Source organism: Lonchura striata, chromosome 11, assembly GCF_046129695.1.
Source record: "Lonchura striata isolate bLonStr1 chromosome 11, bLonStr1.mat, whole genome shotgun sequence".
Classification (NCBI taxonomy): domain Eukaryota; kingdom Metazoa; phylum Chordata; class Aves; order Passeriformes; family Estrildidae; genus Lonchura; species Lonchura striata.
Genome location: NC_134613.1, coordinates 4739053 through 4763355, shown reverse-complemented (window position 1 = coordinate 4763355; position 24303 = coordinate 4739053). Strand labels below are relative to the sequence as shown.

Genomic DNA, 24303 nt, shown 5'->3' with positions numbered 1-24303 from the left:
TCTGCCCTTGGTGACCCGAGAGAGCCCCAGCCTGGCCACCGAGGTGCCCCTGGGCCAGCCTGGTCCAGCACAGCTCCAAACCAGCCCTGGCTGTCCCCACTCTGCCTCTGTTTGTCCATGGCAGAGAGAACATCCCCTGCTGCTCCCACAGCTCTCACCCAGAAGAGGTGGAACCAAAGGAATTTGGACTGTGCTGGGCACCTACTTGATTGCTCAGTGTAATAAATGCTTTGACAGCAAATAAAAGCATTGGTATTTCTTATATATAACATTTTAGGATTTTTTCCAAAGCAATCAAAAATATGTTTCATACAAATACATATATATATTGCATTTGATTGTATACTCTCTCTGTAAAGAACTTTCAAAATGAGGACCTGTAGCAGAATCTGAAAAAACACAGAGACAGAAATTAATAATCCAAGTAACTTCCTACCTACTGTTCAAGGACCAAATGGAAAGATGCATATGAATTAGAAGAGAATTGCAACTGTAAAACATTCATCACAGACAAAACCAACGTTAGTCACAGTTCTACCATTTTTATGTACAAAAACCTACAAGAAAAAGGGAAAAACTGGGGCTGCATTGCTGTTTCCCACTGATGTGCAGGCATGTAGCAAATGTACAGTTTTGCATTACATTACAGGCATCCTGCATTTTTGAATGCAGATTTGAAAAAACATTAAGTATCAGTGTGATGAGCACTTTTCTGTTAAAGGAAAGTACGGCCAAATTGGGTTTTTTTTACTTGAGAAAGAAAGCTTTAATGTTTTTTGACTAGAAGCCTTTTAACTAGAAAGTCCTTAACAGTTATATTTTAGTTATAGCAGAAATACAATTTTCTTCTGCTAAAGCTAATTTATTACATAAGAGTCTGTCCAGTGCACTAATAAAAAGCAAATGACTGAACAGTTGTGTTAACTTCTTTAAGCCGAAATAAATCCAGATAAAATTTTAAATCATTTTTCAGACCGAAATCCTATTTCAAAACTGACAAAGTATCCTGGTAACACACAATTGTTTGCACAATACTGACTGTCTGCAGTGAAGTTTAGATGCTGCAGGTTCTCTCTTTAATTCTGTAGGGAAACTTGGCCAAGTCCTTTGCTGAGCCAGCTGTACGAATTGCCACAATCTGCATCTCTTAGCTAACTGCACCGTACATTAAGTAATTTTAAATACTTTTCTGCTTTCACATTTAATATACAATTTACTACTCAGTGAGTCACTGCATCCAATCCCTCCGTAGTGTGAAATCAGCAGGAGGCAGCAGAGGAGGGGACCTTGGCCCAGTAGCACAAGGCAAAGGAGGAGGAGAGCACCTCTGCATTTCATGATGGGGCACAGCTTGGGCAGGAGATAACAGGATGGAGGCAGCTGGAAGGGATTTCCTTCCTCCCTTCCATCACACAGGCTCCAGAAATTCTGTAAATTAAGCTTTTGCCTTTTCCACATATCTCATAAGACCAAATATTTATTGAATGCTTTCCCAGAACACCTTGTACCCAATCTGTAATTTATAATGCCTCTCATCTAGGTCACTCCCAGAGGCCTTAACTCATCCAGTCCTTAAAAGAATCCTCTTTTGCCATCTCCTGGTGTGCCTGTACTGAGCTACTGCATGAGCTGTTCTAGCATACGCTGTCCCCAGGCCAGCAGAGCCCAGAGGAACATGCTGGCATGTTGAAATGAACACATCCTTTTGCTTCCAGGGCACAGGCACCCTCCTCACACAGATTCTCTTCAACCAAAGCTCTGAAACTACAGACTCCATGTCACCATTATCTAGTACAACCCAACCCCATGTCCTGCACACTGAACTGCTGGGCTCCATCAGCTTCGTGGTGCCACAGAAACCATTCCCTGCCAAAGCCTGGTGCTATGAACAGACACAAACATACTGTGTTTTATCTCACTAACACTACCAGGATATCATATACCCAAATGCACCTTTGCACAACCTCTGCACTTCTATTTCTTCTTGTGTTCTCCCAATACGCTCACAATCTTAATTCTTAGCATATGGGGAAATCCAGTGAGTTTTCAACTGACAATTCTCTATAGATTTGAATGGGCTTTTCAGGCATTGGAATGGCTCACCAGAGACTCCACCACACACCCATAGTGGCCAGGGAACTGGGCTTAGGAGCTGCATCACAAGCTCCCTCTGAGCATGGTCACACAAGCACTATCACCTCTCTCTGTGTGTGGTGTAGGAGGTGCAGCACTGTCAGTATGAAGAAAGCACAGATGAAACACTGATAGAGCACACTCTAAGTCAGGGATACTATTGGTAATGAAATGGGCAGACTGGTATTTCAGGCAGATGTCCAGCAAGATTCCCAGAACTTTACAGGACCAGTTTCCATGGTCCCATAACTACTTCTTTGTGAAGCCACAAAATTGCTTAGTAAAGAAATTTCCCAGTATATTAAAATGTATTTTATACACACTAGCAAAGAAAGAAGCCTACATTTACTTCATAAATCACATTAATATATCAAATCTGTATCTTTGTCCCTAGACTCCACTACTCACTCCATTTAGAATACAAAACATACAGCAATGAAGTGCATTTATACACCATAAGAAAAGTTGTATGTACAGGAAATAAAAGTGAACACACAAAAGAGAAACCACAGTTTACAGAAGATTAATAGGAGATTATTATCTTTCCTCTCCGCTCTTTGAAGCTCACAAATAATATAGCAAAAGTAACATAGCAGAGTTTCTGTAAGAAATTATGAATTTAAGGGAAAGACATTTTTACTTAGTTTTGCCATTTAGGATGTTTTTCCTTTTTAACAGAACTTCAACAGCAGAGTCTCCCTTTGGATATTTTATTCCTTTCAAGGTTTGCTATTAACAAGAAGAAAAGTGGCAGGCTACTATGAACACTTCCTTTAAACATACAGGATGAGGAAAGCCTTGGAGTTTTTCCTCCTGTGAGCCACAGTTAATGAAACAGATTGTTTACCAGCTTGGAGCCCAGACCTACTCTAATAAATTTGAGAGCTCATTTCTTGGACACAGATGGCAGAAAAAAGCTGAGATTTGGTGCTTGTCTGACTGAGTACACAAGAGTTGGTTGCTCTCAGGGAAACCCTCACGTTCTTCCCTTCAGCAAAATGCCTGAGTGCTGGGCTGGCTGCAGCACACAGAGCAGTGCAAACAACTAATATCAACAAACTCCATTCTTGCACATCAGTCCTAGGGGAAAAGCAGATCTGAACAACAGCCACAGAACCATGGATTTGAGGCAATGGATAGAACTGTTAAGAGCAGACTTCAATCCACTTACCAAAACTCTGTGACATTCCCCATCTCCTTTTCTCAGCCAACTATGACCAAGGCTGAGTTTGCCCTCTCGAGAGGGTACAACCTGGCCTCGCCTTGCTGCTGATATGGGATTTTTCCCCAGTGCCTCTCTCTTCTCTTCTACTCTATCTTAATGCCTGGGTAACATATGGTGCACAGACAAATCATAGTGATATATGCCAACAGAGACAAACCACTAGTAAACCCTGTTCAGATACTTTGAAAAAAGCAAAAAAGCTGATGTGCACTTCATTTGAATATGGATATTTTAATGCTGGAAAGTCACAGACAGTGACAGAGAGAATAAAATGAACAAAGTGCCTTTAAGGCTTGTGGCTGTTAAGACAAGCCTAGGGAAAGTAGGAAGATGTTATGAGAGCAGCTACTCAGCTCTGTTGGCAGCTGTTCTAGTGGCATTTGCCAGCTGCTGGTATGTTTAGCCCCCTCATTTTAACCAAGTAGAAAGCCAGTGGCTGTTTAACTTCAACTGCAGTGCAATTACTTGCAATGCTTTGATAGCACCACCTTTAATCAGCTGTATTCTTCCAAAACATTCAGATTTTGTGCTGAAAATTTTATGGGTCTTAACAAGTATTTTACAATGTTGTTCTTTAAGCTAAGGCCTTCCTCAAGAATTGTGTACCCATGTTTACAACTAATGGGAACCAAATTACAGAATAAACACTCAACATCCAAACTTAGAACAGGGTACTTGCTATGGAAACCACCTTTTTTTGAACACCAGAAACCTTGAATCCTTGCTTTGAGTAGAAAAACAATGACTGAAGGACTCATCAATTCTCAGCAGTTACCTGTTATACCCAGGTAAACTAATTAAACCTGATCTCTGGAATATCATCCTGGCATGAACAACCACAGACTGCAGACTCTCACTGTAACATATGATCTTCTCAACAAATGATCCCAAAGACAGCTAACTCATGTTATGGGAATCAGAGGAAAATAAATACCCTGAAGGGACCAAAGAAGTAAATAAAATTAAGATGTATGGGGGAAAAAAAGTAATTTGCAATTTTTGCAGTAGTTTGTAACCTCTTGGGAAAAAAAAATTTGGATGACAGAAAATTATACCCTCTGTTTTTGCTCTCTTAAGACAATTCAATATGAACTTAACCTGGTATAAGGCCAACTCCAGTAGGAAAGGTACACCTGAACTCTCTCCCAGACTGGTGGTCTCTGAAGCACATCCAGCTGTTCTGTGGAGCCACCTCTATCTCTGAACTGCCAAATGAATCCATATCTAAGAATCTATCCTGGTCTGTGCACCTCACATGGCTGTCTTGTGGCCTCATTCTTTGATCTAAATTCAAACCATAATCAAATAGCTGAAGGAAGCTGCTTCAGAAGACAGAAGTAGATAATGAAGTGAGTGATAAGTTTATAATAAATGAGAACAGCACATAGACAAAGTAGTTCCAACTATCTTATAAAGAGAGAAAAGCCAATTCAGTTCCAAAATGAGGATGGTGAGTCAGGGAAACTGTTTTGGATCTGTGAAACACTTCTGTTACTCTTTTCCTGAAAAAAAATTCTGAACCAGTTCAACCACTTTGGAGGGTACCCTGTCCCAGCAGAACTGAAACAATCAATTTCTTCCTTGAGCCAGATGAGCCCTGGCCTCGAGGATGTGTCTGCAGTGCCACGAAGAGCCCAACAGCAGCTGTGCACTCAGGGAGGGGCACAGGAGCAAGACACTGCCCCAGGCGTGAGCAGAGTGCTGGTGGTGCAGGGGAATGAAAACAGAACTGCAGACTGCAGTCCAGCAGCAGGAACTGAGCAGCACAGGAAAGACTTCTGGTGAAACCAGCCCCAGAAATAAAGGGGTCAGGTGAGCGTGGCTGTGCAGCCATGCTGCTAGCAGCAGTTACACACTGATCCTATTGGGAAGCTCAGGACTACAGAGAGCTCCAGGGTGCTAATCCCCACTAAGGAAAGATTCTGGAGGGGAGAGGAAAGTATTTCTCTAAAGGGAATGGACACCATCTAGCAAACCTGAGCCTTTGGGAATTAGGATGTGCAATTCACAAAGGAAAGACTACAAATTCTTTTAATTGTTCAGAGATTATTTTCAGTCATCTTACATGTAACCTAGAGCCCACCACCACTGTCAAAGGATGGGGCCAGTAATGGGACCTATTTGTGTAAGTGCAGCAGAAGGCTGGGATGCAGAGCACTGTGAGATCCCTTTTGGAAAGCACCCACTGACAGCACCAGCTAAAAAACCCTCCTGAGAAATACAAAACAATACATGCAAATGTATTTCATTAGGAGCACCATGGAAATTACCAATCATATATGACGAGTATGAATTCAATACAAGTGATCCAATAAATAATTTGCAGATATCATAGCTTTTTTTTTTGATTATTGCTTTTTTTTTGTAACCTTCACGTTGTAGCCATCCAAATTTTCAACAGAATGAAGTCACTAACAAACCTCTCTGGATTATATTTTCTCCTACAGAACCTGAAAAAATATTTTAAAATATTTTAAGTCCAAACTGTCTTCCAATTTAACAAACATAAAACTTGTTATTGTGACAAGTAACATATTAAAACCTGAAAAATAGCAATAAAAGAATTTTGGAATATTTCAGGAGGAGTCCTAATGTCTCAATACCAATGACTTCTTTCTGGAACAAAGCTGAAAGCTCAGAAAGGCAGATTATCCCAGTTTGGTCATTTGTTACATCATCACTAGAGCCTTTTCCAGTGCATACATTCATACACATTTTGGCAAAGAAATTCACCATTTGTTTCATTCTCTGACTAGGTCTACATGCAGCAACATGGAATATGTAAATTACCTTAATAAATTGTGAGAGTTTTTTACAAAACTCCCATGGATCTTTATTCTTGAAGAACATATCTTCATCTAAATCCTATACTTTATACCCAGTGATGCTGATAACAAATGGATCAAGCTGTCCTGTAGATTCAGAGACAATGATTTTTTTCTGCAGCTTACCAATTATTATTTTTAAGGCAGTATCTTCCCTTCCATGTTTCCCTACCAATTCTAAGCCACTGACAAACAGTGCTAATCTAAATAAGACTTTTTACTTTGCTAAGTAGAAGCAGCAACAGTACACTTTTGCTTGTTTATTTTTCCTTGAAATACACTGTGCTATGTTATTTGCAAACTACTGTAAAACTCTTGCTAATTCCAGTGACAACATAAACATACTTTGCAGTTCTCTATGTGGTAAAAGACTTTGGTTATACATACCTCTGAAAAGAAAACAGAGAGGATGACTAGGCTGATCCAGTGAATTACTCCTGCAAACTGGGAAGCACTTGAAACTGCAATTAACATAATAGAACGAAGGGTCATTATAGTATCAGAGAGCAACTTAGGTTTAGCATAATTAGTACTGCCACAAGTTACATATGGTAAACTTACTTTCTTAGATTTTGCAATGGGAGTACCAGAAAGAGGATGGGATGAAATGGACATGGAACTCCAGCCCTGCCAGCTGCTCACCTTTATTCACCATCTTAGCAGCTCTTCACTGGAGCTTTAACAGATCCTGCTGCTGGTAAGCAATGGCAGACACAGCTCAGGTCTTTGATGCTCTGCCACTGCTTCATGTTCTCACCCCAACGCTGCTTTGGTATGAGATGTGTGACTAATTCCTGTGTACCTAAAAATCCAGACCTAGGACTCAGTAAGGAAACAGAATGCTCTACTATCCCCACATTATTCCTTGTGTTCAGTCTTTGACAATTGATCTCAGATGATCAGTATTTATCTGGACCAGGTGCTTAAAAATTAATGCTCAAAATGGGCTTCAAAATACATTTCATGCTGACAGAAAAATGCAGAAAGTTGACAGGGTCCACTAACGGAATTGCTAGTGATTCCTACTCCCACATGCTCCAAGTTTGGACTAGGAGAATGAAGAGTAAACATTCTCTCCTTCCTGCAGGGTATTTATGAGTCTATTATCTCCACAGCAGACGGACCAGAGCAGTCTGTGCAGTTTTGCAGTGTTAGGGAATGACTGTGTAAGGCAAGCAGTGGCTGTGTGCACAGAGCTGCAGGGCTGTGGCAGACTTAATTTAAAATTTCCCAAGAACATACAGGGTACACACTAAATGAAGAATTTTATTTTTAAATCAGAATTGATTGATATGGGAAGGAGAGGAAAATTATCTAGGAAGAACTCAGGATACAAATAAAACTGAATACGCCCTGCCACTGGAACTTCCACTGCTGAAGCTCTTTTGGAGCTCGATGAGACCATTTGCTGCACTGCAGCAGAGGAACTACTTAAAGGTGAAACAAATCGGCAAAATACAATATAATAAAGTTTCCTAAAGCACTATCTCTCCTGGGCAGCCTGAAGAAGGGGAAACCCTTGAGATGCAGTTTTTCCAACAGGGCTCAACTGACATACAAGGCTCCAGCTGCCACCTGGCGACACAGAGAGCTTCAGCAACCAGGAATTTGGGATGAAAACTCCTCCTGACAAACGCTGAGTGAGCACTCCGGGAGCTCGGAGCAGCAGCACTTGCTCTCAGGAGCCTGTTCCTGATTTCCTGGCAGATGCTCACTGCAGGGATGGCTGTGGTGCTGCTGACCCCGCGGAGCTGAGGCATTGCTGCTCAGGAAGGGCTGCTGCCTTCTCCACATGCACCTGCTGCAGCTGGCTGCACAGCGAGGGCAGTACCAACATCATCTCCTGAGCTGCTGTTCCCCAAAACTGCTGAAGATGAGGAAGGGGTAGCATGGTCTGTATTTCTGAGGCATTCGAACCTGCCACAAGATTTCATTTTTTTTTCTTTTTTTAATGAGTTCAAAGTTAATACTCATCTATATCTGCTTTTGCAGAACATCACAAGGTGATGCTATTTTGTTATTGCATGTGAGGAACTTTGAAGACAGACCTAAAAAACCTGATTACAGAATAGAGACCTAAAACAAAATACGTATTATATGTCCCCTGCTTTCTGGGGTTTCTAATTCCGGTATGAATACATTTTGTGCTAAAATACCCTAAAAGGTCTCTGAATTTTTCACGTGTGTGTCCTACAGTTTGTAAATGTGGTGTCGACCTATGAAACCAACAGTTTTGTGCATGGGAGAAATGCATCATACAACCAAAGACTACACCAAAAGCAGGAGAGAAAAATTGTACTCTGAAAATGTCACAGCCAAAGAAAACATCAGGTTTCTTTTGTTGTGTTTTTCTTTTTCCTGATGGTTGGTTTGGGTTTCTTTTTATAAAGGGAGGCTGTAGCGAGCTCTGCTTGCTCCAGGACGGTTTAGATGAATGGAGATGAGAGATCTCTGAAGGCTGCTCTTAGGATATCAGGTTTATTAGGGATGGAGAAGATCTTGCTTGGGGCTGCCAGACGCAGCACATGTCAAGGCTTGAGGGGATGGGGGAGAGACAAGAGGAGAGGGTGGAGGTCCTAAGAGGAGGGGAAGTTCCAAGAGAGCGTCTGGCCCCCCGGAGACCCCTTATCAGGGGGCTTCAAGGTGGGCTGGAACAAGACTTGGGCCAATGGGGTTACAGGCACTTGATGTTTTAGGGGAGGGTTACAGGTGCGGGGTCAACCATACATTTTGGGGGGTGAGATGGAACAGTCCACTTGACCCCTGGACCCATCCGTAGGCAAGGGCATTGTCCAGCCAGCAGAGAGGACTGTTCTCATCCTGGCTGTATTACTTATGAATAATTATATTTATCTATCTTCTCCAACAAGAGGCTTCCTAACTAATTACAATCTATAGCACGGACTAGCAGTTATTATTATGGACAGAACTGTCAGTAACATGCTGTGAGGTATCCTAATGCACTGCTTGGTTTTATAAAGAATAAAGAATCCTTTAAAACTGTAATTATAATTTTGAGAAATATAGTTATGGGCTAATGGCTTTTCAGAAGCTCAGTGTAAATCACACACATCCCTTTCAAGGCACAACTGGAATACTTAGATCAGCCTCACTGAGCCTTTATCTGTCTTAAAACAAGATAGGAGGTATTCAAACTTGCGAAGGCAAAAAGCTTCATGGCAAGATTTATTCTTTAAAATGTAAAGTCGTAACACAAGTGGAATGCTCCAGAGCAAATCCATCCTGGTGGCAGGGGCCACCTCTGAACAGTGAAGTCATCTGGCTCAACCAAGCACCTGCAGGTCATGCACAAGGTGTAAGCTGCAGAGCTTTCAGAAGTGTCATATGCAGCAGACACACAGGGAAGCAATGGCTCCTAAAGTAAAGCTTTCTTTAGAAGGTTCTTCAGAAAATAAATGGTGAGAAAATGGCTGCTTCCAGACAAGAGTAACCAAAACTGTTAGAACTCCGAGAAATCAACAGGCTTTAAAACCCTTTGTCTCTACAGGAAGTGAAAATTCTCTACATTAACAGAAAGATGTGACACCTCAATAAGTATTGTTGAAAGCTTCTTCCTTAAGGCCTTATACTCACAATTTACATTCCTGACTTTTTTGAAAGTGGCAGACTTATCTAAATCCTGGGCTTCCTCATCCAAAAATTGTGAGTGACCACAGAGCAAAGAAAGTAACATCTGTAAGGGAGTGGCCATGCCCTGAACAGTGTGTGCAGCATGGACAGATGGGTGGAAATGGGGAGCAACAGCATGGAATGACACACAGTCATTCACATTCATCTCACAGAGTTTAAGAAATGGCTGTAATTATCAATGATGTCCCTTAAAGTCATCTTAATACAACTGCAACACCTGAATCTTTATGCCACTGTGATCAACTGACAAAATGCAACAGTAAAAGGACTTCAACAGAATAAAAATTTGGTTTACTCAGTTTAAAGCTACCACAGGAGACACCTGGCACTCTTTTGTGCTATGTATTCTTGCATTTATAGGATTGACCTAACCCCAGCTGCCATTTCAACACATCTGAGATTGTATGGAGATACTAGAGGCTGTCCTCAACATTTAGCTTAGGGGAAAGTGTTGGTGGTGTCTGTGGTCATGTCAACTTCATATCATAAAAGAAAAAGAGGAAAAAAAAAAAGGAAAAAAAAAAAAGAGGTGCAATGGAGGAAGAGTAGGGGAAAAAAGATGAATTAAGAAGCAAAACAGCAGCATTAAAATTTCCATTGTGGAACCTGTGTAGAGTGAATTCAAATAAAGCAAACTCCATTTAAGCCATGATCAGAGTGTGTTAGCAAAATAGAATGAAAATCTGTCTCATTTCAGGGCATTACAAGCTAGAAGGCTGTAATTTTGAGAAGAAGTAATTAGTAAGAGGTTAACACCAAGTACCCTATTTATTTTTGCATGTTTATCACTTTTGTCTATCCACATGTGATGGGTATCAGAGATTAATGATGCACAGATTTTTCTCCTGTGCATATGTAATATGTCTATAAAGGACAGAGCTTTTCCAGTACTAATGACAATACATGTGAATCTCTGCATGTACACTCTGCTTGTATTCTTTGAAAATTTGTCCTGTACTGAAATTGTTATTTGACCTAGCTTTGTTCAGAATAATAAAGAAGAGACTGACTTCACTATACCAGGATTCCACAAGAACACATTTCTTACCTAGCCTAGTAATCATTTAAATGTTAGGGAAAAAACATTCCCAACATCCTTCCCCTTCAAAAACCACCCAGCAAAGTTAAGCCTTTATTTTATCAAAAATAAAAAAGAAAAAAAAAGAAAAAAAAGAAAAAAAAAAAAAAAAAAGAAAAATTAAATCCTCCTACTCACACTGGAGAAGCTTTATATCTATTAGGAGTTCCAGAGTCAGAAGAATCACCACCAATACTACACAGGCTACCAGGAAACTGTTGAGACTTGCACTGAGCAAAAATACCTGCCACACAGCTGCTCGTCTCCCACAGCACGGTTTTAGCCAGTTAGATCTAAAGAAATAAAATTAAGGGAAAACAAGAAAAGAAAAGAAGAAGAAGTGAAAAGGAAAAAAGCTAAAGAGCAGTGAACTCAAAATTGTAAGTTCTTCTGTTATGGATACACTCAGCAATTATGCAAAAAGACTTTGTAAAGTTCACTTTCACTGGTTTCTTTACTGAGAGAAATGTAAGAAAAGCCTTCAGTCTGGGATCTCCCCAGCTCTGGAGTGCACTGGTGTCCAAGTGCCTTCAATGTACTGAGTCATGCAGCCCTAATTATCACACACACATTTCTTCTTTCCTCCTGTCTCACCAGCTCTCATGTGCTCTTATTTTGACACACATGCTGCATTCATTTATCAGTGAGTATCAAGGCACATCAGGACTCTGCTATTTAGAAGCTAATGACTTTTTAAAAATAATTTCTCTGCTACTGAATTTTCTGGCCAAGCACCTTTATCCCTGCTTTACTGCGAGACAGGTCTGACAAAGGCTGCCAAATTCGGGTTGCAACCATCAGTCCATGGCATCATGGAAAAGAACAACCAGAATCTGGGAAACCCCAAAGAAGCAGCTCAGTGACTCCACAGCTACACTTTACAGCAGTAAATGTACACAGCCTGGCAGTGTCAAGCCTCTGGCCAAGGCTCTCTCACTTGGCTATTTGTCCAGCTCTCATCAACCTGTATGTGGATCAGGCCAAGAATTACCTTGCCAGAGTTTGGGTGACAGCATGCACCAGGGACCACTCCCAAACCTGGTTTGGATGAGGTCACCCTTTTTCAGTGGAAAAATAAGGTTTAGGCAGGATGCAGGAAGCTGTGAGGAGGCTGAATTCTGAGGACCAGAACTCAGGAGGGAAGCTGATGAAGCAGTAAATGTTGCACTAGTGTTGTGCTCGTGCAGATACACATTTACATGAGGGATGCAAAGTTTTTTCCTTTTGGGAGTATTGGTAATAGGAATAGCAGTAGTATGGACTTCAGATGCATAAAGCCCATCCTGATTCTGCTCATCTCCTAACTCCTCCTTCTCAGTATCATATCTCTCATCACAGTGTTCTGCAACATTCCTGTACTGGCTCACCTCAGAAAGTTCAGATAGGATGTTTGCCTGACATTTCAGATTTTCAAAGCACTGTAAATACACATTAAGTAATGAAAAGCTGACATGATTTATTACTAGGGTTTAAAAAGCTGCAAGTGTGGTGCAGTAACCTCACTGTCTGACTAAAATATCGCAATACAGGAATCAGAGGTGTACAAGAAGATATGGTGATACCGATAAATTCCTAAGAAACAGCTCTAGACTCAATAACTCATGTTATAATCACACACTTGGAAAAACATCACAAAATATTCTCTGACATACTCACAAATGAGGGAGAAAGTGATGCCAAGCAGTGCTCAGAGCCTTGATACTTTCGAGCAGCTTCTCAGAATTAAACAGATCAACAACACCTGTAGTCAGATTGCCTGATTGCCTGCCTGTAAAAACCTCCTCAATTGACTCTCAAAGCTTCAGAGAAGATTTGACAAGTGGTACTATCAGCAACCTGTCCTTATGTTAAACTTTGTTATGGCTCCAGCCTGACTACAGATTGCAATAGATTGCAAATAGGTTGTGTTAAAACATAAGGCAAAAAAAAGGCATTGGGATAGGGCCTTTTTGCCACCTTGATCTTTTAATGGGTTTTATTTTACATATCTCAAAACAGGGTAATTTGTTTTTAATGCAACTATGATTTTAGGCTTAGGGTTGAGGTTTTTTTAGATATTTCTAAAAACAGTGATGGGGGGGTAGCTCTGTTTAAACAGAACAGGCTGTAGTTCTAGTCTCTGCTTACATTTATGTTCCCTTTTCCAAAAGGTCCATTATGCCAATATTTTAATATTGCAGGGCAGATTTTCCTATTCACAGAATCATCAGTAGAGGGCACAAGTACCTACCTCTAAAAGCTCTGCATAATCAAAACTTTCAACTGTACCAAATGCACCAGTAAGAATAAACCAACTGTAAATATTAGCATACAATACACATAACCATGATAATTATTACTCAAGCTGCTAATTACTTATAGAATCCTAAATAACACGGTGTTATTCTGTCTGTTCAGTATTATCACTCAATATTATTAACAACAATTCTAAAAAGCTTCTGAATGAAACTACCAGTTTACAATTGAAAAAGCAATCAGCTTAAGAGGTCAAGTGCAGCTCAAATGCACATTTCTATCTCTACCATACCCATAAAATATATAAACTGATTTAAAAGACACAAAAGGATTTGAAATTTAAGCACTGGAGAACCACCTTCAGTTCTGTATCTAACTTGATGCACCAAGGTGAGCTTGTTAACACCTGGCCTGTGGGTGGACAGTGATCAGTACCTGCACAGCCCTGCTTGCAGGCTGGCAGTAACAACCACCCTGACCTCACCTCTGGAACTTGTTCCAGCAGCGTAGTGTCCCTCTCTCCCCCTTCTGATGTGCAAGGGCTCATCTATTCAGAGAAATCTGGTTTTGCAGATAAACAAACCACTACCAGAATTAGTGTGGATTTGAACTTACCTTTCAAATTCTGGCCATTGCACCTGTGATACTGCAAAGCTACACTTAAAATTTAAAGCTCAAATTAGAAAGTCAGCTACACAGAATTTTCCAAAAACCCACAAACTAAAAATATAACTTACACAGCTCATAAATTTATGAAGAGATTTCATACTAACCAGAGACAAGTAAAAGACCTTTTTCCCCTCACTTCAGACAAAAAAAATCCCAAACCAAACAAAAAAACCCAAAAAACCCCAAAAAAACCCAAACAAATCACCAAAAACCCCACAAACTAGTAAAGAAGTCCCCTATTCTGTTCAGAGAATAAGCACACATTCTATTGGTGTCCTGACTGTGTTTGCTTGAATTCACAGACAAGTGTGACTTCGGAAAACTTTCCTGTGTGATTTGAAATGTGTTCATCAGGTATTTCAACTCATTTGTCTCTACAACAGAAATATAATTTACCTTTCTTGCAATGCATGGATGAAGTAAATAAATGTACTAGCACAGGAAATTTTTAATTGTTGGTGACATTGAGCTGTACAGTTTTGTTCTGAGACATTAAAATAGATTTAGTGGAATTTTACCAGGGGTAATTTTTTTAAAGATACTTTCACACATGGCTTTGTCCAAAACCAATCTGTCATCATCCTGTTAGTCTTACTAATAAACAGCTTGGAAAAAAAAGAACATAAGGCAAAACTGGGAAAGGTTGAACATATTTATCTGGTAAGGAACCACTACAAACAGTTTTTTCAAGATTTTAACAGCTGTCACTATTTCTATTTTCTGATCTTGTAAACAAATGCCCCAAAATCTGCATTATACCTTACCCTGTCTTTTTTTTTTTTTTTTCCTTTCTTTTGGCTAAACAGCAAGTGTTTGCACCTCACAAGATGGTTATGATCAGAAAACAGAAGGATGGATGAGATCCAAATTGCTATCTGAAGGAGCAGAAAGCTGTGGTCAGGAAGTGACAGGAACACAGGCTAAATAACAATACAAAATGTGGCTGAGCCAACACAGACAGCAGAGCCTCGCAGCAGGCTGCACGGAGCAGCTGGAGGCCTGGAGCAGCTAACTCCAAGGAACACACAGGGCTCTGCACCTCTTTTCTGGACTTCTACAAGCCTGGTTTATCTACAGAACTTTAACTATTGACAACACTCTCATCTTTTTACCCCTAAAACTTGTACTATTTCAAACCCCATGGCACTTCTTGGAGATTCCTGCAAAACTCTGCTGCTCAAATGGCAAGAGAGATTCCACCACTCTTCTCCCCAAACTCACCATGGCTAGTTTATACACACTCATTCTTGTTATTATTCTTTGCTTGATTAGGTTTTTTCCCTAGCTGGCACTCTGTCCATGACACATTATACACAGTAATGGCAGCCACGTGTGTAATCCAATTAAAGCCCATGCTTTTTGTAGAACACTCAGTTTCTGTAGCTATCCTAGCAGCCTCTTCTGGTATGTGAATACAGACAACTGGAGCGGTAGATAATATTTCAGGATAGGCTTAATTAATTACATGAATGATTCCCAGCTCTATTTGAAGTACTTGAAGCTTTCTAGGATCATTTGTGCTTTCTTTATAGGCATATATCACACCATTTGCTCACAGATATCTAGTGATTACCTGGCCTTTTACTCTTCTCACTAGAAAATTGCTTGTTAGGTTTTTCCTTTGTATGCTAAAATCTTTAGTGTAATGTACATCAGCCTCAAAAACTCCCTTTAAGAAACATAAGAACAGACATACTAGAATATACTGAACCAAGGCTTGGCACCCTGTATCCAACAGTGGCTACGAGCAGATGTCTCAGGATGACTAAGAACACAGCAAACATATAAATCCTTCCACTTTAAGATTCTCACAGAATCCAACTCTCTTCCATTTTGTCACTTCCTGAGATAGATGTGTTTTCTCAGCCTGAACTTAGTAAACTTCAATGAAATTCTCTTCCACAAACTTGCTCAACCTCCCCTCATGGGGATAAGCTGCTCTCAGCCACACATCCTTCAGAAAGTAGCTTCAGGCATCTCCTGCCCTCTGTGCCAAGAGCAAACTCTTTTTGTTTCTTTGGAACTGGGCCTTTATCTATTAATATACCTTAGAGACTGTATTGGGAGTGTGTGTCTGGGTGTCAAACCTATTTTAACCTCTCTGTGTCACAGACTTTGTAACATCAATCAAATTTCAGTCAACCTTCTCTTTTCCAGACTGCAGTCCTAGTTTACATAGTAATCTCCAAAGGAAGACGTATCACATCTTTGATCACTGTTTTTCTTTGATTCTATTCCAGTTCTTTTCTATCTACCATATTCTTTCTGACAGGGATCAGAACTGCACTCCTGTTCAAGATGTGGGCAAAGCTTGGATATATGGAGAGACACAACAATGGGCTCTCTTTTATTCTCTGCTCTTTTTCCTAAACAATCCTGAGATCTAATTAGCTTTTACACTGCTACTAAGCATTTAGCTGATTTTTTTTTTTACAGACCTGCCTTCCAGACAAATATTCCTCTTTTCCACATTTCCTATTTGTCCTATGGCTTATCCATGTTTCAGTATTTGCCCCAAGCCATATCTTCCCCAATTTAGACAATTAATTCCAGTGTCAAGCCAGACAAGTAAGACTCATGCAATTTCCAGTCTTCAATAAAGAGCTTTGCAAACAGCGATCTGTGGGCTACAAATGCTTAATTTCTATCCTCAAAAACTATCTGGGAAAAGCAAGTCCTGTTGGAAAAATATAGAAATATCTCCAAACCAAAAAACTTATAAAAATCACTGAGCTAGAAAATTAATTCTCTGTCTTACTTAGAGTATTGCTCTCTCTACCAATTGATAAAAGACATAGCAGGGACACAGTCAAAGCACTGAGGTACTGGGATAAACACTGTAATGAGCTACTCTGGAAAACAAAGTTTACCACCAGAAACACTTAAAAGGCTGTGTACAGAAACAGAAATTTCTAAATCACTGAACACCTCTAACATAGCCCAAAATTCCATATTTTCTCTACTGAAGAGCCGAGCACCTCAGAGGTTCTGTTGAGCTGAATGCTCTTTTATGCTGCAGTGCAGGTCTGTTTTGGACCACAGCACCAAGAACAGCAGTGATAAAGTACTGCACAAAGAACAGATCAGCACTACTGTCTCATTCACTGCATCCTCATGTTAGGATTTTGCATCATCTTTCTGGATTCAAACTATGACTGGCAGCTAAAACTAAATTACAACTCACTTATGTAAATAGGAACTTGCTTGCTACATGAAATAGTCATGCCCTCCAAAACCCTTGCACTTTATCTTGGGCTTGGACTTCATTATTCACCCTTATTCAAACTCCAAGATCTGCAGAGGTGCACAAAACTTTTTAGAAAATGGACTGTTTTTAATTATGCCACCAGATAAAGACAAGAAAAGCAGAAAACAAGAGAAATGTGATAACTTGATGTTTTAGATAAAGCACCTTTAAGTTTTATAGAAAGTACAAGTATAATACCTCAAAAAGTCAAAGTAATATCTGAAAGATTAATCTGAAAAGCAAAATAATAGCACCTATTTGGTACAATTACAGAAGACAGACTGAAGGAACAGACATCTTTTTTTCTCAGGATGGGGGAATACATTCACCAGCAGAGTCTTGTAACCAGTTTAAAATGAGAGCTCACAACTCCTCTCTGTGTTAATTTCTGCATCTCTGTAAATCTCTGTTCAGTTTTGGTTTCTCTTCCTTTCTCTCTCCTTATGGTTTTCTTTTTTCTGATATTCCCACTATTTAATGCACTTTCTAGCTGAGACCATACAAATCTAAAGCTGTGAACAGATGATCATAAATTATTAAATTACAACAGCATGACTGTTTATACCCAATGTCAAGTGAGTCGCATTAATTGCGAACTCAGGAACTTTATAGTTTTGATGTAAACCACTGTATTTGAAAACACCTGTTTCAAATGTTTAACATTAAAATTTGAGAGCTGCAATTTAAAACAAATACAACAAATAATGTAAAAGTTGGTGTACATCTCTCCCCCTTGTTTCTCAACTCCAGTAAACACAGCTCTTCATAAAGAGAGAGGCTGATTGTCTATCTGCACATTCACACAATAAAATACACCCTGTAGTGCAACTGTAATTTTATTTATAATTTATTGTGATTGATACCTATTAATTGGAACTTATAGGAAAGTTTAGGAAGGAGAGCTTTTCCTTATCCATGTATTACTTCCTGCATGTTGTCAGTTTTTCTGCTATTCTTCATCACCTTTATTGGACTTGATGAAAAAAAAGCAGAAGAGAGAAACTATTTTTGAAAAACAGAACACTTGATTAGAAAAAAGAAGAAACTAAGAGTAGCACTTAAAGCAATGTTAATATTTAAAAATCATCTCATCTTTCTGGGTTATTAGGCTCCTTAAAGAAATGCTAGCATATTCTTTTCATGCAAACTGAGTTCAATACAGCTACAGCGTCTCTAGTAAATTCAGGACATGTTTTGTATTTTGTTTGAGGGTTTCAGGTAGAGCAGAAAGGTTTTTCTTGCCTGATTATCCTTTCACTACTTACAGGTGTGCATTAGGGACAGGCTTCTACCCTGCAGTCCTTTCTTTCTTACTTAGTACAGGGATCAGCCTTGTCATCTAAATGTCTGACAAAACCAGCTCAAACTGTCCACAAAATTCCTTAAACAACACCAACAGACAGGAACTGACTGCCCTGAGAATTTGATATGAAAAGGCAAAGACCTATCAACTTGTACAAAGTAAGACTTTTATTCCAGTATTAAAACCCAGGAATGTCAGCTTACGTATGATCTAACACGTTAAAGACAGACCACAACTTTCTTTCTTTTTTCTTTTCCTTCTCATTTCTTTCTTTTCTTGTCAGAGAAGTAGCTAGTGTGATTCCATCTGAGAGTTTCCAGGCACACAACGAGGTTTATGACCCACCTATTCCTGATCACCTATTAATATCAGCTTTATGAAGATAAATATTCCCTCAGATGAAACAAAAAGCTCCCCTAGGTAGTAACCAGGTAAAATTTGTGCTTGGACCCTGTACATCTTGTAGCCTTTAAGAAGAAAAGGTAGAGGAAAACCTTGTGTGCTCTTTGGGGTGCACAGAATGAAAACATTCAATCACAAGACTCCTTTCTTGCCTTCTCCTTCATCCCTAGTCTGAAGTCTCTCTTGCTCTTCCATGCAAGGAAATGGAGACTTACTGGTGAATGCACAGAGTAACCAGGAACTGCTGAATGTGGACAATTGTGTTGTCCAACAAGGATGTGGAGAGATGCAGCTTGTAACAACCAGCCAGTCTTGTCCAAGCACAGGCATGTGCCAGAGCCCTGCAATTCGAACAACTGCAGCTTGCCTAGACCAGCTGCAGATCTAGGATATCAAAGCCACACAGAATACCTGCAGGTCCATGCAGGCTGGTATCTTCCCTGACATTCTCTGGGAAATGCATGCAGAAGGTAACACATGGAGTCTGCAACAAAAGGCAGACTTCCAGGGAAGGGAATCTTACTCTCTGCCATTAGCAGTGCCTGCTGGTATCCTCACCTGCACTCTGCAAAGCAGCACTGAAGTAACAGCTTCAGTCACAAAGATGGCTGCTGGCAGAAACTACAGGGATTTTTATCATTTTCTGCCACTTCCTGTGCTGCCCTCCCCACATCCCCCTCTTTGCACCAAAGGGAGACGTGGCTGCCAGTCCCTGTAACAAAAACTGATCTGACCCACCCCACCTCCTCCTCACTCGGATTGAAGCCAGCCACAGTGAACAAGGCCATGGGAAAGAAATTACACCACATCCATAAAACCAGACATATTCCCAACCAAGCCAGGAGGCAGCACAGGGATAGTATTTTACTTTGCTGCTAGGCTTCTGAAGCCCAGCTCTGCTCCTAAATTTCTCAGGGCACCAGTTGTCATGGATGCTTCTGAAAGGAAGAAGCAACCATTCCCACAAGGCAGCTGAAAACACTCAGCCAAAAATGCATTGGTATGTCCAAACTTAAGGTCTGAACTTTCTTCAGAGAATGTGCTCTACAGCTGGGAGGTGTGGAGGGCACCTGCTTATTTCCATTCAGACTGACAAAGCCACAAAAGAAGTCTGAGAAGGGAGAGATCTCTGCTGAGGAAAAGAATGACAAGCCTATTTCCAAGTTTTAAGACTGCAAAACTACTCAAATGGTTATAGTGAGAGACCTGTGCCCTTTGGCACAGTGAAGAATTGAGTTTCAGATAATAAAAATCTATAAAAATGCATATTTGAACTAAACTGGTACTGACTCAGCACCAAAATAGCCTGAGGGTTACACCTGCATACTCAAATTAATCTTCAAGTACCTCTTTTGCTATGCAGGGTATTTTATGTTACAGTTGCAGCATACTTATATAACCTACTCGAAATGTATTTCCCCTTGTTTGGAGTAACAGCTTTTTGGAGAAGTCTCATAAAGTCCAATTTGGAAAGAAATTAAAGAGCCTTCCCCACGTCTTGCTTCCTGAGTATCACACAGAATACCTGCTGAGCTCAGATCAAGGAGGTCTCTGCTGATTACAGAGCACAGGTTAAAATGTACTGAGCTGCTAATAAATGGAGGCTTATATAAAGCCTTTAAAAGTCTTCAGCAGCGAGCATTCTATATGGCTTACTGGGAAGTGCTCTCCTTGGACCTTGTACTGACAGTGGAGTAGGTCTGTGTTCAGTGTGACACCCAGGGGAACAGCAGGCACAGAACCAGGGAGGGCAGGCCCCAGAGCTTAGCCCATTTCTGTCCCAAGGGATGTTAAACATAGCGTTACCATTCCTGACAAAAGCATCTTCCTGAAGATATCCAGCAACTGTACCTCTATCACCCTCCTTCCCACACACACCAGAAGTCTACCCCAGCTCTCACTACTGTCTGCTGCAATTCAAGCTTTTTTTAGGACTGCTTGTCCTAAACATCATGGAGATCAGTAACAGGCTGCTCCCTTTCTCACTGAAGTCTCTTGGAAGCTCCTCTCAAAGTCTCTTTGTCACGTGAAAGTTATTATAATCAGTACTCCATGGCAGGTTTTCTGGGCCTCCTGCTTTCCTCTGGGTTCTCTCCAGTTGACCCAAATCTTTCATAAAGAATTTAGTACAGCAGTCCACCTACAGCCACTTCAAGCCTGAACCAGGCATAAGGATGATTTCTAATGTCCTGCAGGACAACAGTACTACATAATCTGATATTGGACTATGCTTGGGTAGATGCTATGAACTGATTAAGATCTTTTATTGCAATAAACCTGGAACCACCATTCTATGAAAACAGGAGCAGTGTGTATATGTTGTGTACATTATCAAAGACAGCATTCTCACATTACCAAACTATATAATTCAAATTACTGGGTAACAAGTACACTCTCTGTCCTGGAATCAGCAGTACCAGACATTATCTCTTAGTCAGGAGGTGTACAGTTATGTACAAGAGTCACAGCAGCCAACTCTCATTATCCTGAAATACCTTTCTCAAGGAGCTTTCACCAGGCCATTCTGCTTGTTTGACAGGCCAGGTATTTCATCTGGCTTTTCCTGAGATACAGCTTCCAGACTGTGGTCAAACAGTAGCTATGAACCACTTAAAATGATAAACAGCTCTAAAGCAGCCTAGATTAGTGATATTAGAAAAGGTCTCTTCCCTCCTGTGAAAACACTTTTACATACAGTTTAAGGACAATTGTCTGCACTTCTCCAGCTTAAGTGGCTTTACAGGCCATGAAATTCCTGTAACCTAAAACTACATGACAAAAATCTGCCCCTTGTACTTACCCTTCTCTTTGGTACTCCTCATCCAAATTTGGCAAAAGCTGGGACCCAGCCACAGACAGATCAAGTGCAGCCAAAGGTAGATCTCGATAAGCAAAATTAACAAGCTGCACAGGAGCAATGCTTTTGGTCTCTTCTTCCACTTGTTGGGAAATGATCTCAACTTCTGAAACACTGCCTTCAATTGTAGGCCTGAAAATTTAATAAACACATGTATACACATAAAGAATTATAAATTAGCAAGCAAGTAAAAGGAAGTTAGAGACAAGAACTTCATGGAATCCTAAAGAGCCAACTTAAAAGGCCTCTGCAAGGTCATTGAGGAGGTGTTGTCATTAAGGAGGTAGATCAAAACTCCCGAAACTTTAGTAGATCTCACTGTAATCAACAGAAACCTCACAAAGGAGAACAACATTTCACTCTGCTGAATCTGCTTCAAAAGCACAAAATATAAATGTCTGTGTTAAACAGAGAAAAAATGCATGAGTCCAAAAGGAAAATACAGAAAGAGGGCATGTAATTATGCCAACTAAGGATTCGCTGCTTTGTAAGTTAGATTGGAGAGCAATGAACAGCTAGGGTTTTTAATTATTATATACAAATCAACTGTTAACTACTAGGTGCATTTAGACCCCTCTTCAACTGCATATATGAATACTGATTCAAATAGTTTTGACGGATGGCAGCTTTGTTGCATTTACCTAAAAAGGATAATTCTGTTACAAGTTATTTCAAAACAGTTCTGAAATGGAAGAGCGATTCAGAAGAATGATGGCCTCCTCCTCCTCCTATCTTAACTAACCTTATGTACAGCTTCTAAATCTGATCAGCAGATCAGATTTATTCTTTTAGCAGCCCACTAACACTAATGGAAACTCCACGCAGCTAAAAACAGTCTGACAATGTGTATGTCTCCCACATTTAGAACAAGATACTACTTCTGTAGGAATTTTATCTGTTACCATTAGTGCATGCACTGGATGACTTGACTGTAGGACACAGCTTGCATGTCAAGGGTTGATCTTTGCACCCAGCAAAGCTGCTTGCCCTGTTTGATTCCAAGGATGTGCCAGCACAAATTTCTCCAGCTTTCTTCCAGGGGAGCCTGGTAACTCTGGAAGAAATCTCAGCTACTGTCAGAGATTTACAGCAGGTGTGAAGATACTCTTTTTCCACAGGGGTATAGTTAAAAAATTCTTGGCACCCTGTGTTATTTGACTGCAAAAATAGCATTTTATTTTAAAGAAGTGTATTAAAATCTTCCAGCAATTTAAGCAATCTGGTTAGCAGTTCCTTTTTTTCCCCCGAAAATAAGAGGCTACTTTAGAAGACCACTTAAGTGGTATATCTTGCATAAGGATATAATTTAAAGATGTGGGTGAAGGAAGTAAAATTCTATGTTGAAAGTTTCTGTTGGTCTGAGTCTCACCATTAGACTAATTCTTTCAGCTGGAAGACATTACTCTTTAATTAAATGGAGCTAACTACTGCCAGAATTACCAAGAAAGTAAAATGCTGTTATATGTAGAGTATTTGGCAGGGAAAGGCTGCAGCTGTGTCATACTGTGGCAGAAAAAGAAGGCAAAAGGCAGTACTGTTTGAACAACCTAAAAGCTTTTATTTTATTCATGTGTAACTAATAATGGAGAGTAATGAGATTCCTTAATTTCCAACAGAACTGTATTCTTCTGTAAACAATCTGAAATCAGAAACCCAGAGGTAAAAGCTAATTTTAGCAAGAATTTTCTTTGACTTTCAAATTTAATGCCATCCTGTGGACATGTACCATTGTAAGTCCAAGCTGGCTCAGTTTTGCATGAAAGAACATACAATGATCCAATTTCCAGTAGTATAAAAGAAACAGGAAATGAGTTGGTGCAGCCTTCCCTCCCCCAACAGTACTGAGTTTCTGTATTCTTACATAGACTAGATGACAGAAAAAGTCTGATGTGATTGAAAAGAAAACCAAACAGACTGGTGTTGGCAGACAGAACTGATGGCGGGAAAAAGAAAGATAACAGATCTGAAAATAACATACTAGTTTTCAGCCACTGCTGTTAGTAATGCACATCAGACATGCTGACAGCATCATTCATGTAGTTTCTACTAATTCACACACTTTATACAAACACAAAACCTCCAGTATGTCACATCATTCTTATCCAGGCAGCAGCATGTTCCCTTTCATTTAAACTAATTTGTATTGCATAGTACTTACTGAGGATTGGTCATGTTGGAAGATGCAACCAAATCAGCAGTGGTTCCAATATCTAACTACTTCCAGCTGCTCTGCATTAGAGTTCCAGCCTTGCAAGATCAGGTCTCTGTGAGAAGCAAAACAAGGTTATCTAAAACACAGCTGAAAGAAATCCAAAGGGCTACACTGACTTCTGTTGTCATGTGCAAATGTGACTAATAAGTTAGTTCCCCTCTAGGATTCTTTTTCAAAGTGTTTTTATTCCAGGTTAATTCCTCCATATTATGGAAGCTGTAAAGGTACAGTGAATTTATGTTTACACACAGGCACATACATAATTCCATAAGAACACAAGTCTTATTTTAAACAACTAGACTGTTGAGAAAATAACCAAGATCAGAGGGGGGGAAGGGGATTTGAGAGAAAGCTCATGGCTTCAGGAGTGTAAATTCTATTGGAAGTCAATTATTTACACTTTCTAGACATAAGCATTAACACTGCCAATGAAGTTTGGGGGTTTGTTCTTCATTTTCCAGTTTGA

The 24303-nt window shown here is 40.1% G+C and overlaps 1 protein-coding gene across 3 annotated transcripts in view; it reads right to left on the bottom strand.

Annotated features, from left to right (window-relative positions):
- Positions 1-24303, bottom strand: part of TMEM266 (transmembrane protein 266) — an 83301-nt gene that overhangs the window by 32715 nt on the left and 26283 nt on the right. For all 3 annotated transcript variants that reach the window (XM_077785832.1, XM_031505763.2, XM_021543404.3), the window contains 4 exons: positions 23784-23889; positions 21569-21757; positions 11051-11205; positions 6571-6644 (listed from right to left, as the gene is read on the bottom strand). In XM_077785832.1, coding sequence (XP_077641958.1) covers positions 6571-6644; positions 11051-11205; positions 21569-21757; positions 23784-23797 — 432 coding nt within the window. In that variant the 5' untranslated portion in view covers positions 23798-23889. The remainder of the gene's footprint in view (positions 1-6570; positions 6645-11050; positions 11206-21568; positions 21758-23783; positions 23890-24303) is intronic.